The sequence below is a fragment of the Glycine max genome, chromosome 13 (genome assembly GCF_000004515.6).
Source record: "Glycine max cultivar Williams 82 chromosome 13, Glycine_max_v4.0, whole genome shotgun sequence".
NCBI lineage: Eukaryota > Viridiplantae > Streptophyta > Magnoliopsida > Fabales > Fabaceae > Glycine > Glycine max.
In genome coordinates, this window is record NC_038249.2 from 26,285,787 (window position 1) to 26,302,346 (window position 16,560).

At 31.4% G+C, this 16,560-nt stretch overlaps 2 protein-coding genes across 5 annotated transcripts; one reads left to right on the plus strand and one right to left on the minus strand.

Annotated features, from left to right (window-relative positions):
- Window positions 1-2,296: 2,296 nt before the first annotated feature.
- LOC100527785 (uncharacterized) lies at window positions 2,297-5,968 on the minus strand. Of its 3 annotated transcripts, none has more exons than XR_417314.4 (5): window positions 5,669-5,968; window positions 4,257-4,387; window positions 4,048-4,156; window positions 2,510-2,676; window positions 2,297-2,400 (listed from the first exon to the last, which is right to left on the minus strand). XR_417314.4 is itself a non-coding variant. In NM_001250427.1 (4 exon segments), coding segments are annotated over 4 exon segments (471 nt in total). In that variant the 5' UTR covers window positions 5,834-5,929; the 3' UTR covers window positions 2,417-2,610.
- A 2,928-nt stretch (window positions 5,969-8,896) lies between these two features.
- LOC100793426 (1-(5-phosphoribosyl)-5-[(5-phosphoribosylamino)methylideneamino] imidazole-4-carboxamide isomerase, chloroplastic) lies at window positions 8,897-14,944 on the plus strand. 2 transcript variants are annotated; one of them, XM_003542557.4, is made up of 8 exons: window positions 8,898-9,134; window positions 9,208-9,269; window positions 9,547-9,757; window positions 10,859-10,944; window positions 11,377-11,478; window positions 12,140-12,273; window positions 14,338-14,386; window positions 14,649-14,944. In XM_003542557.4, the coding sequence occupies exons 1-8, from the start codon at window positions 9,026-9,028 to the stop codon at window positions 14,823-14,825; spliced, it is 930 nt and encodes a 309-aa protein (XP_003542605.1). In that variant the 5' UTR covers window positions 8,898-9,025; the 3' UTR covers window positions 14,826-14,944. The 2 variants fall into 2 exon arrangements, with proteins under 2 accessions (XP_006594216.1, XP_003542605.1); XM_006594153.3 differs by lacking the exon at window positions 11,377-11,478 and having other exon boundaries at window positions 8,897-9,134.
- The last annotated feature ends 1,616 nt before the right edge of the window (window positions 14,945-16,560 follow it).

Sequence of the window (16,560 nt, forward strand, 5' to 3'; positions counted from 1 at the left end):
TAATAAAATTAGCCCATTTTGGATTAAACCTTTGTAGTGGGTAGCTCAGTCATTCACGCGTCACCTTTGGACAAAGCATATTATAAAACATAACTAGCCGATGCGGTTGTTCGGATCATGTTGATTTTTATCCATGCTCTAAAAAGACTTGTAAATATACCAATAAGTTTATATATATTAAATTCATTGATGTAATGCAGACTTATTAGTTTTTGATATAACAATCTTCAATTTGAAGTTTAGTCACAATTTTAAATTTTTTTTCCTCTTCAAGAATATGTTTATATGTTTTTATGAGAAGTTACAAAAAAACATTATTTTTTATATATACTATAAAGGTATTTAAATAAATATAAATTATGTACCTAGCTTATTACTTGTCCTTGCCTCGTTAAAACATACATCTAAGTGAATATTCATTTAATTAAAAATAACTTCCAATTAATTTTTTTCTACCACAAATAAAATAATTTTCATCATAAAATAAGATTTTATCAATTAATTTAATAAAACTCATTAATTAAATACTTTTTATATTTTTTACTAAAAAACATTAATTGTACAAATAACTTCATATGAAAAAAACTCATTAATTAATACTTTTTATATTTTTTACTAAAAAACATTAATAGTACAAATAACTTCAGATGGTGAGAAGAAACGTGTGTTAAGAAATGGAGGAAAGATAAAAAAAAATGAAAAAAAATAAAACATCATAATAGTGACACATGGCTAACAAAATTGTAACATGTGACACTGAAGACAAACTTTCATATAGATAGCTTATGGCTCTCATGGTGAATACCCATTTGCAAAACTGCTCTTATATTGGGCTGTAAATGGAAAATTTATTTAAATAGTTGAAATAATACATTTTTAATTGAAAGAGATTAAAATAGTAAATAGTACATACTAGGCTCGACCATTTCTTAAGGAAATTTAAGTTTGTTCGTCTTTGTTTCGGTATTGATTATTTAATTTTCAATCTTAAACAGGTATTTTAGATCCATTCATCATCTGTTCCAGGTAGAGGCTAATTGGTTGGTAATTTAGCATGGTCAAGAAAAACCTCTTTATTTTTATGGAACTACTATAAGAATGTGGTGTTCATGGAATGAGTTGTGACGATTTATCTTTGGAGCCTTTTCGCACCTCTTTTTACTAAATACATCACCTTAACCATTTTTTAAATTATTTTCTGAAAATACCCTACCTCATTGTCTTCTTACGGATGAAATTTCCGTTGTCTTTATATATGTTGGAACCATAATTTTTTTTTCTGAATTAACCATAAATTTTAATCATGGTCCAAAAACAAAAGGCATGTTAAGAAGGTGAAGAAGATAAGAAATGAGAGTGAAGGAAAAATCTGATATTTATGTTATTGTCTCCATCCCATAATAATCATTTTGTAAAAAAAAAAAATTGTTTCAAAATAATTGTCATTTTAAATTTTCAATAAAATATTATTTTTTACTTATATTCTTTACAATATTAATGATACATGTTACAAAAACAAAAATGGATTGATGATGATAAAACTAATTTTGTAAAATTAACATTCTTTTTCATTTATTTATTGATTTTTCTTAGTCTTTGTAAAATAACCTAAATTAATGTGACATAGGGAGTAATAATTTTTAGGATCTTACTGACAAGTGAACATCGGTTAAAAAATTAAAAGAAAAAAATATTTATCATGAAAATCATAAAAGAACCTAAAAATCATGTACATCTAAACTTTGCACATCCCAATAAAAATATTTCTCATTTTAATTCTTTAACTAATGTCTTAATATTTCTCATTTTAATTCTTTAACTAATGTCTTAGGGACACTGATCAGTATTTGTCTAATTTTTATATAGGATGATACTTAGGTGGTTTAGTTGAGATACTATATTGACAATAACTAAGTCACATAAAAACCGAACGTTAACCAAGGTTTCTAACAAAAGGATTAAAGAGATAAACATTCTGAACTTTCAGAATTTTAATATTTTGAAGAACTTAACTAACAGGAAATTATCCTTCAAAAAGAAAAAAAACCGACAGGAAATTATACTTTTTAGGACCGAACAGACTATACACAATATAGTGCGGCATATTTCTGATTCACTGGATGTGTCTGACCAACAGACTAAGTCATTGTATATAATAACATTTTGGAAGTGGACGTCTTGGATGTGCTTTTGGAGAGGTAAAAAAAAAAAACGAAACGCTACAAAACATTCCTGCAGATGCATAAGCTATAAATATTTGCTGTTGTGGATATGGATCAACTTTGATGCAATGGAATATCAAATTCACACTTATTTCACTACTTAAATTTCGAATTACAAAGTAGTAATGTCAAACCAGGCTAGACCAAGAAGGTTGACACCTTTTCTTTTAGGGATCAGCTGCAAAAAAACCTATTGATATCTGAGTTCCATGAATGTATAATGGATCACTTGTTACTAGGACAACTGCATCTTACATTGAGAGCATTGTACAAGCAATAAATTTTACCTTGAGTTCAATGAATCGTCCTTTTTAGAGGAATAAAAGAGCCGAAATTGGTTACAAAAAAACCTGAGCAGAGGGTGAAGGGGCAAGGACTAAGAAAATCACTACTGTTTCACCATGAAGGAACTTTTACAACTGCAACCACCAACTGCACTGGGGTTTTCAGTCACCTGTACATGAAACCAGAATCTGACTGTAAATTTGTCATCAATTAGGTACCATAATGATGCTAATATGCAACCATATAACAGAGTACGATAATGATGTGCTCCTTCTCTCCCTTGCACTCTTCATATACACATTACTGTACCAACAGTTATGTGACTTTTCACATAAAAAATTCTCTTCAGATATACAACTTAATAGTTTTGCACTTGGTGCAAACCATACACACCATTTTTAAGGTTTTGCCGCAAAACTTTCTCTTTAATAAGCATGAATGCATGATACCATGAAATGAAACATAAGAGAAAACATGGTTCTGAAATAATTCAACAGTGGACCCAAATAACTTGGTGGCAGTTGGTTGTCACTGATTGTGCTTACACAGGATAACAAAACATAATATCACAGTCATGAACGATGCTTCTTAATGTTTTAGTATCAAAAGACTTCTAACAACATCTAAAGGCATTACTTGGTTGATTACAAATCAAGTCAAATCTATTTAGATTTAGAGCAATTCAAGGTTCACCCAGGAATTTTTTCTGAAAACTCAGATAAGTTCCCAATTTCTTTTGCTTTTTTAAATTTCCAAGATTTCAAAAGATTGTATAGGGCCTTAATGTCCTTTGAAATTATTAGAGATCAGGAGATACTAAAAGTATATATATTCTATGAGGAATAAGGGTGCAGTTAGTTAAGTGAATTATAGGTAGGTAAGTATAAATAAGAGGAAATAACATAAGGGAAGTCAGTAAGAGTTCTGTAAAAGAAACTGTATTACAGTGGTAACTTGTAAGGGACCATTCTCCCTTGTAAGGGTGTTTGATACCCTTGGACAGTGAGTAATACAAGAGCTGTTCTTCTCAATTCATATTATTTCTTCTCTTATGAGACCTATAAAAAATCTGAACCATGGCATAGAAGTGAATTGTTCTCCAATTCAAACTAACTATTAATACATGCAAATCAGCAACACCCCAACAATCACTGTGATGAACATTTCCTAAAGTAGGCTGCCTTCAAGTTAACATACATAAAGGAGCTAAATAGATGTGAATTGCAGGAGTTTTTAAAAGAAAATTTCCAAAAACAATACTAGAGTCTAGTGCATGTTTGGATTAGCTGATTTTGAGGAAATTTCTCTTCTTTTATTTGTAACTTTTTAAAGAGCTTTAGAAAAAATAAATAAAAAGAAACAATTATTTCTCAAAAGCCATCAATTCCCAAACTTGTGTAAGGAAACATTCTTCCCTAGTTGTTACCACAATACTAAAGTCCCATGTCACAATAAAGGTGAAGTGCAAATAATGAAGATAGTTTTGAGGGAAAAAGAAAAGGAATAGGTCATGCAGAGCTCACAAGTGTACTTGACTTACCACAAAAGCTGAACGGATTAGCTCCTCAACATAATCAACAGTCGCCCCTTTTACAAAATCGTATGATATGTTGTCAACGACCAATTTAACTCCTTCTCTCTCAAAAACTCTGTGAATATAATAATAAAAGTTGTAAAGACAAAAGGGCATAGAGCATTCATGCCTGGGAGTCCAGGACACAGAAATTTCACTAGGAAAAAGGTAATTACTTGTCATCTGAGTTGATTCTGTTATCTAGATTAAAAACATACTGGAATCCAGAACATCCACCAGTTTCCACACTCAAACGAAGCATTTTTCCATCTGTTGATGATTCACTACCTTCCAGTTCCTTCATTCTCTGTTACATGTTAATAAGTTGTAGAAATGGGTTAATAACTCAGTATTGGTTACAGGTAAATGAGGTAATGATACATAGCTTCTTTGACTTATATGAAATTGCATTTGCAGGCATGGAGGTGAGGGTCCATGAATCAAACTATATGTAAATTTCATGGATTTAAACAAAACAATAGGTCATCATAATAGACCACTGAAGCATGAAAATCAATTTTGGAATGCATTTACTTGTTAATTATTTACAGAGCCTATCATGCAGCCATGCCTCTAGTTGGAGAGACAGGAGTGCCTTAGTTTCTTCCATTTCAATGAAAAATAGACTAAATTTTCAACTTGAGGCAGCCATGCTTAACTTAGATAACACCTTCCTCTATATCTACAGACTCTCAGAAATAACAATACAAAATTCCTTACTCTTTTAACTAAAAAAAATGGGCATTAAATGAAAGTGTAAAAGTATGTGAAGGTAGCAGAATGACATCAAGGATTAACAAATAACAATAGAACTTGCTCTTCCTAGGGCTTCCAGGGGACAACCAGCAACCTTGGGTTTTAGCAAATGTTGTTTTGGACCTTAGGACAATCACCTATGCAGGGTTCCTTGTATTTGGTCAAATTGTGGTTTTCCATTAAAGGATCTTGCTAGCCAGTGTCCTTAAAGGAGCAAGTATTTATTGTGTAAATCATAGGAGAGCACAAAAAAGATAATGGGCAGTGCAATTTTACGCCTCCCAATAAAAATCTTTCTACTTTTAAGTTTCTTAACCAGTGCAGAAAGGGCACTGGTTAGCATTTTCCTTCCAGTAATTATGGAGAAATTCCAACACAAACATCATAGTCTCACTTCTCACTAGCCTCTAGAAGTCAAGTTAATTTAATCGAATTTAAGGAGGATATTGAATCTACAATGCTATAAGCTGTTATTAGCTCAACCAGCAGCATCCAAACAATAGCATGTTTTATGCCTTTCCTAATACTAACATCGAATATATCAGACAAACAACAAATTATAACATTTTTTTTCTTCCAATTTTGCACTTGCCAAACACAAATCAAGGCTCTGTTCACGTGACCAAAACATGAAAAATAAAAATAATTAATAATCTTTTCAGTGTATTGGGTTTACAAAAAAAAAAAAAAGTGTCACGGAATTGCAGAGAAGAATAGACAAGCTTGAATTTTGTTTCCGGATTCAGTTTCAGCGGCGCATAGAAACAAACATAGTTGGATCTGAAAATGATATATGATAAGAAAAAGAATAAAATTGGGAAGGGGAACGTACTCGAACGCAGTTTTGGGTGATGTGAACGGGCTCAGAGGAAGAAGGAGAGGGAGTGGCATGATGAAGAGTGGAGGCAGAAGCGGCAGAAGAAGAAGAAGAAAGACGCACGAGGTTGTGGTTGTGTCGGAATCGTGCAGCCAAGTGCAGAGCAAGGCTTCGAATCATTGATCGTTGTTGTTGTTGTTCCGTTCTCTCGCAAAATCAAATGAAATGAAATGAATGGTGTTGTGTTGTCTAAGATTGCGTTTCTCTTTGTTATTCGATGGACAGAACTGAATTGAAGCCGTATAATATAGGGTAGGTGGCTGGTGCTTTCAATTGATATTTAAGATTGATTCAACCCTCGCTCAAATATATTAATTAATATGAAAAAAAGGATAATGCACCTTATAAATATTTTTACATAATAATCTAATTACAACAAATTATTATAAATTTATTAATTTTTAAAATAATTTAAACAATAATAATTTGTAATTAAATAATAATATAAATTTTTTATACCGTTAGTAAATAAATATTAAACTCAATTAATAATATCTAATTATGCAAATCAAATTTTTGAATGAAAGAAAATTAAACACATTCAACACAAACAGGTTAAAAAATGGATAAATTGTATGATTTTTTTTTGTTACAAAAATTGTATTATGTTTAAGAATTATAGGTAAATGATCATTTGGTCATGAATATGTAAATTGGTTATTATTTGCAAACTTGAATTTGAATTAAGCTCAAGTTTACAAATTGAGTTTACAAAAGTATCTTTTAAGTTTTTTAACTTTCTTTTCAAATTGAGTTTTTAGACAAAAATAAATAAATTCTAAAACATACTTTTGAGGGATAGTCAAACATGATCATAAACTCATTTTACTAACCATCATACTTTTGAAACCCTTCATCAAAAACTCAAACCCACACTTTTTTATTTCTCTTATTAGGGCTGGTGTTTGGAACAAAAGGAAAAAAATAATATTGGTGAGATAGAAATAAGTTAAGGATGTTTGGTTGCTGAAGAAATACAAAGAAATAATTTTAAAATTGATGAGATTAACTATGTTATTTTTCTTTTATTTTCACTCACCTTTTTTCTATTTCTCTTTAACCAAACACATCAACTTATAATTTCATTTCTCAATTATTTTCACTATCTCTTTTTATTTCTATCTATTCTATTTCTCTCTTCTATGCCAAAAACAACCTTAATCCTTAAAGGAATAAAACACATGGACATGTAAAAATTGTAAAAAAATATTGTACCTTTTACACACTCGAATTTTTGTTTTTGAAAGAAACATTCAAGCCTAATTTTATATATATATATATATATATATATATATATATATATATATTATTTTCAAATTAAAATATCATCAATTTACATATTCACCATCAAAATTATCATTTACATGTACAACAAAAAGATTTAATGTCGAATTTGATTCCTTAGTTTATTTAAAATACTCAATTAGGTTCCTTATATTTTTTATTATGCAATTATATTCTTTTATTTTTAAAATTGATTCAATTAAATCCTTTATCTTCAATCAAAATGATGCCGTTGATTTGTAAATTTTAGCAGTTTTCATTTACCAGTGGCTTTGAACTACTACTACATTTATTATTATTTCTAATTAAAGAAAATATAATTAATATGATTTTTTTTTTCAAAAAATTAACCCAAAGTGTCCGTTTTTAACCCCCACTTATTTATTAATTTTTAAATAAATGAAACCAATAGAAGAGAGGGGGCAACATGCCATCACACCCTTTCCTCTTCACTTCAACGGCTACTATTTGCAATTTTTTGGATACCAAGACAATAACAGAGCACTAAGAACTAATTATTATTTGTGCCATTCATCATTTCAGGGGAAAAAATCATCCTTCATGAACTTTCCGTATCGAATTTCCTAAACAAAAAATCCACATAATGTTTATAACAAAATAAAAAAGTGCCACTAACATAAATCCGCGTCGAGATCCTCCGCCACCCTGGGCCTAATGTATCCCGCCTCCATGTGCAGTGTCGCGAGCTCGCTGCTCTGATCGTGGCGGTTCAGATTTGTGTCGGTGGGGTTCTCGAAAACCCTTGTTGCTGCGGTGAAGTGGCGCCCGAAACATGAGCATCCGTCAGTGACAAAAAGTTTCCGATCTGATCTTAAGTAATGAAAATAAAGAAAGAAGCAGAGTAGGCAAAAAGTGGTTAACGAAATAGGGATTCCGGAAGACGGTTTCGGTCAAATCTTGTTCATCATCTTCTTCAAAATTCTGAAAAGTTTTAGTATTTGGTCTGTGAATTCTGGACTTGAGTTTGTTCTTCAAATGATTGAAGACTTTTTTTTTAAAAAAAATAAATAAACAAAGCCGCGATTTTTAATTGTCATTATGTTTAAAATTTTAATTTTTAAAGTACATTTCGCCTAAAAGTTACTACTATTTGTAATTGATAACCGTAAAAGCATAATCTAATAACAACAATTTTAATTGGACAAAAATGATTAAATTGAAATAATTTTGAAAATAAAAGGACCAATTACATAATAAAAAAACCTAAATAATTTGATTGAACATTTTAAATGAATTTAAGGATTTTTCTCTAAAATAATAAATTAATTAAGACACCAAATTAGGTATTAGGTATTAAGCTAAAAAAAAGACTAATTAAATTTTTAGTTATCAAACTAAGAGGTTTTGAATTTTTTATTCTTAAATTATTTTTAAAAAAAATTTAGTTTTGAAAGACGAGTGAGGAAAATTACTATTTCTCAACACTGACACAAGAAATATTACTATAGATTATAGATGAGAAGAATAAATTGTTAATTAATGTTATATATTTTCTCATAGTATTGTATGTTCATAGGAACTTGGCACTTTAGGATTCAAATTCTTCTCTTTCTCTTTTATATTTTAATAACATAATATTTTAATTATTTATCTAAATATAATAAAACTTACTTAATTAACATGTATATCACATACACATGATATTTAATCTATTTTATTTTATGATATTTTATTACCTAATAAAAAATAGTAAGGACACAAACTATTTTTAATGAAAACAAATTTTGTAGGGACCAAATTTAAAAATAAAAAATAAAAAATAAAAAATTTAATTAAAAGACTAAAAAGTTAATTAACCAAAAAAAATTGTTCATTTACCTCTTCTCATGTTTATTATTTTCTTGCGAAAAGAATTTCGTTATTTTATTGTTGTGAGCAACTCATACATTACATTATTCGCCCCCCTCCTCGTACTACTCAACTGAAGTCCTAAACCCAACTACACTAGTGCGGTTGTGTGTTCTGTTGTTGTCTCCGTTCATTACATCGTAGCTCCGATCACCGAGAATGCGTAGTCTCGCTGCACCTCATTCCTTCCGGGTTTTCGTCAACTCGCCCATCTTTCGCCCCATTAAGCTTCCTTTTCTCACTCTCAACCCTCTCTCTTCACCTTCCAGTAACTTTTCTCTCTCTTATGTTTTCTGATTTTTGTTCATCACTCCTTACTGATCCGCTTTTCTTCTCCACAGGAAGATCTCCAGCTTCCGTTCAATGCGCCGTTCAATTCCGCCCCTGCATCGACATCCACAAGGTACAACCACCGCGCTTCCTCTTTCTCAAAATTTATCGTTTATTATTATAGACATATGCTAACTAGTGCCCTTGGAGCATTGGTTAAGGAACTAAAACGATAGAAAATTTTATTCTGATGCACAAAATTTCGCTGTCCATAACTCTTTTTTTTGTTGCTATTTCCACAATAAATATTTTCTTATTTTAATTCCTTAATCAATGCCCTAAAACACTCGTTAGCAAGACCCATTATAATTTGTTTGAATGAGTGACATGGTGGTGTTTATTCATGGCAGGGGAAAGTGAAGCAAATTGTGGGGTCGACCCTTCAAGACTTGAAAGGGGGTGACGGTTCGGATCCCGTCACCAATTTCGAGTCTGATAAGTCGGCTGCTGAGTATGCCGCGCTTTACAAACAAGATGGACTCACTGGTGGTCATGTCATCATGCTCGGAGCCGACCCTTTGAGCAAAGCTTCTGCCCTTGAAGCATTACACGCTTATCCTGGTATTCTTGTTGTTGGCACTCTCTACTTGCTACCACTAATTTCTGGCATTTGTGTTTAAAGCTAATTAGTTTTTGAAGGTCACATGAAGTTGTTTTCTCGATTATAAACTTTGACAAATGCAACTAAGAGAAATTAATGTCAGCAATACACTCTCATTTCCACATATTTTTCTTCGATTGGTTGAAAGAGGAGTGGTTAAAATTGATTGAAAACTACACAATCACGAGTGAGGTTCCTTAAATAAGAAGTGAGACCTACATAATTTTGTGATTTTCAACAAATTTTGGCTACTAGTTAAAAGTGTTACAAAGGGTGTATTAGAGAATGTGTTGCAAGTATTTCTCTTGGTTGAAATTCAGTGGGGCCTATTAATATGAGAATGAGACCTACCAATGGGACCCGCATATTTAGTTGGATTCATATGAGTTGCATCTATATGGTGAGTGTGTTTGAGAGTGTTAGAGAATATATTGCTACCATGAGTAGCATCATGCCACTAAATACATCTACTTGAAAAAAGAATTAATTTTCAACCACTTAGTACATGTTTGCATACACGGTTATTTTAGAAAACTGATTGTTTTGGTTTTTTAAAGAGCTCTCTCAAGAAGTTAAACATGTTATTAGTTCTTCAATAAGCCAATTCAAACACACTATCTTAAGAAGTTTTGTGCTATTGGTTGGTTAGTTATAGGGTGTCATCTATCTAAATAAGGCTTAAAAACTTTCACTAATTATAAATAATAAGTTTAATTACTATAAAACTATAGTGATATAGTGCCTTTTGTTTCCCGTCACTTTAGCATAACCGACTAACTGTGGATCAAATTTAGACTTCAAAGTAGAAAAGTAAAAAGATACAGGACATTAATTATTTGGCTCATATTCAATTTCATATTGTTTTATAATTGTCATCTATTGGGTGACTTTTTTCTGTTATGGCCCTTTAGTTGACATGAGATTTTTTGTATTGGCCTTGAAAGTGGCTATGCTATGCATATATATTTAGCTTTTCCCATGTTTTTTATAGTTGATGATATCTTTAAAACTTACAGATTTTTCCTCTGCTGAACTTACTGTGGAGGACTGGTAAAATTTAGGCGGTTTGCAAGTCGGAGGGGGAATAAATTCTGACAATTGTTTGAGTTACATTGAGGAAGGAGCAAGCCATGTCATTGTGACATCTGTAAGTCATATCTCTTTTCTTCTTCTTCGGGTTGCTCAATGTTTTCATCCCATTATCATTTATCCAATATCCGTTGAGAAGAAAACATGTTTCATTTTATGCTTATGGATAGGGCTTCCTACTTAAATGCTCTCTCATTAACTGCATTATTTATATGGCTTGGTCTGCAATCATGAAGAGCAGTTTCCCTTTCATTGTGAGATGAGATTTTTTTTAATTTTATTTTAAATCTAGACTTCAAAAATGAAAACGCAGAAAGTATCCATAAAATGTTTGTGGCTAGAAAAGCTCATTACCATGGGGGCAGGTCTCCAATCTTGATTTGTATTAACTCAGCTCACACTGATTATCTCATTGAAGAACACGTGATGTAGCATTTGTTAATGGAAAGTTATTTTAGACATTTTATATTTATTTCTTCTGTTTTTACAGTATGTATTCAATAATGGACAAATGGATCTTGGACGGCTAAAAGATCTTGTTCAAATTGTAGGAAAAGACAGGCTTGTGTTGGATCTCAGTTGCAGAAAAAAGGTACTAAACTACCAATAGTTTCTGTTAGCACCCCAAATGTGGACTAAGGCCCAAGTTCTAGGCCCACGATTTGGAGGGTTGATTCCAGAGGGAATAAGTAAAGGAATGAGTGCTGAGGTGGTAGAGAGAGAGAGTAGTGGGTTTTGGGTTGTGAAGGGAATTCTGTTATAGGGGGTCTTGAGGGGAGGAGAGAGGGGATTCGTGGTTGAAGTTGGTTATGGGCTGAGAACATTTGTGCCTCTGAAGGAGCTTTTCTCTGGGCAGTAGGGATTATGATTCCTCTGTATTTTCCTTTTGTGCTTCATAATACACACATTTCTCAGTAGTGTTTTCTGTTCACTACTATTTTCCTTATTTTCTGTTTGTGGTTTCTAACAGTTTCCTTTATATTTGATGGTAAATTTGTTGAAGAAAAAGTTATACCAGAAGAAAAATGAAGTTTTTTTAATAATTGGCTGAAAGTATTCAAATACTTTAGAGCAATTCCATGTAAGCTGAGGAAGTATTTGTAATCAGGAGATTGTTTCATGAATTGATAATTTGATACACATGTGAATGGTCAAGACAATTTTATGACGTTATCTACATGTCCCAACATTTCTATGATTTTTGATCCTTTAGTTGGATTTTTTATATAGCACTTATGGTTTTCATTGATTAGGATGGTAAATATGCAATTGTCACTGATAGATGGCAGAAGTTCAGTGATGTTTTTGTTGATCCTGATGTAATGGAATTTCTTGCCAATTTTGCTGATGAGTTTCTGGTTCATGGTGTTGACGTTGAAGGGAAGAAGTAAGTAACAATTTTTAATGTCTTACGATGATTGCATATAAAGACAAAGATTCTAGTTATAGAACTAGTTAGGAGTGTGACAAATCTATATTGGTTAGAATAGTTAGTAATGCATCCTGAAAGAAATAGAAAAGTATTGTGAATTTATAACTTATTCTACCTATTTCTTGGTTTTGTCATTGCTACTAGAAGACATATTAATGATCTTTACATTCTATTCTTGCATAGATCTCAATCTCTGTGTTGTTTAATTCCCACTTTTCTTGATATCTAAGAGGCTCCACTTTCATACAAAAAATATTGACAATTAATTTGAGAATAAGATTCATTAAAATGTTACTAACTTTTAATAGTATTTTTTAGATTGTTGATAATATCAAATTTGAGCTCAAACCTTGTTTCTATATGAATGCCATCAAAGTAGTTTAATTGGTGATTGCCAAAGAATTCTTCCCTTTATGGTTTTGTGCTTAAAGAGATTGTTTTGTAACATACAAACTACAATTAATAGTTATGAAATGAACAAATTACATATGAAAAGATCAATTTAGTATAATGTTTTTGGATTTGGTATTTGTTGAATTTAGAGGGGGAGAGAATTTAGAGAGAAAGTGAACTTAGAGAATAAAATGCTTTATTATTTAAGGGAATGCAGTACGTAGGTTCTGCAATTAACTATTGCGTAAAATCCATAGGCTCTTGATAGACTTAGTGGAGAGTATTTCCTTGGCTAATATTGAGTGCAATTCCCTAGACACTAATACCCATGAACATATTATTTGCTAAGTGCATTAATTATTATTATTATTTACAACACTCCCCTCAACCTAAAGCTTATCAAGCTTTAAGCTTGTTACAATAATCCTCCTTTTTTTAATAATATTGTATCCACTAGACATGGCTGAAATGGCAACATAGGGCATGATTAGATCAATAGCTAAACACTATAACAGTAGTTAAAGATTAACACAGCTGGAAATTGCTGGAGTTCACTTAAAAGATGGCAGAAAAGTTAGCAGCAATAACATGTCACTGAAAAGTCGGCAATAGTTGTAGATTGCCAGAAGTTGCTGGCAAGTCACCAAAAAGGCATCAGAAGTTGCTGGAAAGTTGCTGAAAGGTTGCCTGAAAATTCAAAGCCAAAGTGATAGGTTGTTGGAAAAGTTGCAGATGGTGATAACTTGCTAGAAAAGTTTTACGGTGTGGTGGATTATGGCAACGGTGACCCACAGGGTGACAGAATGCACTGGAAGAAATAAAACAACAGAGGAGAATGGAAACCAGGTGTCTCAAAACAAAGGAGACATAAAATGAATAAAAAAAACCACTGACAGAGAAAACTTGGGAGAGAGTGATCAGAATTTGTGTTTCGAGATGCTGAAAAACAGGGTTAGGAAACAGCAATAGAGAGAAAATACCCTGAAAAGAAAGGAGTCCCAAATTTGAAGGGAACTTGGCAGTGGAACTGTGACAGGACAGGTTATAGTGGATGATAACACTTTGCCACCAATGTTGAATATTTAGAGTGGTGGAATTTAGAGAGAAAGAGAGAACTTAGAGAATGATATGCTTTACTAGTCAAGAGAATGGAGCGCATAGGTTTTGCATATCATCCACATATATAGACTCTTAATAGACTTAATGGGGACTATTTCCTAGGGTAATTGATCGAGTCTAACTCCTTAAACCCTAATACCCTGAACATTAATTGCATTCTATCAAGTGATTCACGAATATACTATTTGTCTATTTCCTCGATGCATTACCTATTATGATTTCCAACAGTATTATATACACCTCTTATCAGTTTGTCTTGTTAAATCAACTGTTGATTAAAGAAAAACCTATATTTTGTACTTCAATCAAAGTATTGTGTGAAATATGTTTCAAATTATCTGTTCTGGTAGTTATTTCAAAATATCAATTAAAGAATATATCTAGTAATCTATGGGTGTGTTGAAGATCAACAGAACTTATTTCACAAAATGAAAAAAAAAAATAAAATCACAACCCAATATGCATGCTTTGAAAATACATCTAATGATAAATGAAATCTCCTTGTAGGTTGGGAATTGATGAAGAGCTTGTGGCTTTGCTTGGCAAACATTCACCGGTTGGTATCCCTTGGTTTTATTTTCACCCATTGGAACAAAGTTTTCAAATTGCTTGAATATCTTAATAAGTAAAGAATTGTTTGGGGGGATGGGACATTTCTGTTATGCAGTGGTAAATGTAGGAAAATATTTTTTTCGCTGTTTGAAAGACTGGCTGAAATGCTAACAGTTAAAAGCTTGTCTTACATCGGGTTTCCTTTGTGTTTCTTGCTGGAAACCATTTGAAGTGTGCATATATTATTGATGCATTTTAATTTTCAGATTCCTGTTACTTATGCTGGTGGTGTGACTGAAATGTCTGATCTGGAGAGGATAAAAACTGCCGGAATGGACCGTGTGAATGTTACTGTGGGCAGTGCATTGGATATTTTTGGGGGGAACTTGGCTTATGAAGAGGTTGTAGCTTGGCATGCCCAGCAAAATGCCTCTGCAGTTTAATTAGTATGTTTTCTTTTAGTTGGGGGCTGGGACTGGTTAGCAAGGATTTGTTTTTAGTGTTTTTCTAGGTGTGTAACCTTGTATCATGTGATTTTTATATCAGTTTTTATTTGATTCTAGCATTTGCCTTCTTCATTAACTTTTGTGATTCTGACATGATTATTATTTGCCACTAATTTGCACCTTTATAGTGCTGGTTTGTATAAATTTATTTTTTTAAAAAAATAAGTGTTTTTTTAAATAAAATAAGCAATTTTTTTTCTAATGTGTTTGTTTAAATCACTTTTATTTAAAATAAGTATTTTTTTTTTTGCTTTTTTAAGAAGCAAATTTTATCTGTTTCTTAAAAAAGTACTTGTATAAAAAATGTTTATTTTACAGTTACTTTTTTTTAAGATTAAACAAACTCACTCGTAATCTCATTTTAATACAATGCTTATATATTTTTCCCATGTACAAGACTACAAGTGCCTTGTTAAAGTCATGCTAAGATAGCATTGTGTCAAATTTTGCATGTTGAATGCTGCGTTATATGTGCCAAAACAAAATACTGTTAGTTATAGTTTTAATCCGCAAGTTGTGTTGTAGCCATACGAATGATGAATGATTGGAGTTCATACGTCAAACTAGTTTGTGTAGTTGTCAAATATGCCCCCTCACCCGCCCAAATTCCGTTCATTGATTCCATAACATGCCGAACATAGGAACGGAATAATCTTGAGTGCGTTTGGATAAATAATTTAGTTAAACGTTTTTCTAGTGTCTTGATAGAAAAAGCAGAAGCGTATATAAAACTTGAAGCAATTGTGGAATAAAGTGATAGTTTATTCATTTTACCCTTTGGTGGAAAATACACCAAAAAGATTCGAGTTTGATATGATGGATCATGGAAATAGCATGGTGGAAAAGGATAAATTAGAGTAAATAATCAAGTTGGTCTTCGTAGGTATGATGTGGTGACAAATTATTCCCACAAAGATAAAAGAAACACAAATTTAATTTATGAATGTGTAAAAAGTGTGACTAATTAGTTATATCGTTAATTTTGTAAGATTATTTTATTATTAAGTTGTAATGTTTAATGATCAGTGTGACAATAAATTGTACTTTTTGAAGACCAATTTGACATTAAGTTGTAAAATTTATGGACAAATTTGTCCTTGAATGATATGCATGTCTAATTTGTTATACATTCAGGAACTAAATTTGAATTTTTGATTTTTCAAAGAATAATTTATTAGTGTCTCATACTCTTATGAACGAATTTGACTATTTATCCAAATAAATTATTACATAATTTAGGACTATATGTTTGTGGTCATTGAAATAACTATTCTAATCATAACAAAGAGAACAAGAATAACAAATTGAGAAGACATGCTACAATAGAATGAAAGCGACAAGAAAAAAGAGCTACACTTACACAATCTCTCTTCAAACTTTGTATTAGGAATGTAAACGGAGTTGAGTCGACTCAAACTCAATCGACTTGATCCAACCCGATTAGGTTATTAGTTTAGCTTCGTTAATTTATACTAAATTATGGTTAGGTCATGTATCAAGTTGATAAGTTTCAAAATCGATTAACATGAACAAAGTCAACTTAAATAATAATAATAATAATAATAATAATAATAATAATAATAATAATAATAATAATAATAATGTATTATTATTATTATTATTATTATTATTATTATTATTATTATTATGTGTTAAGGTTGTGTAAACATCC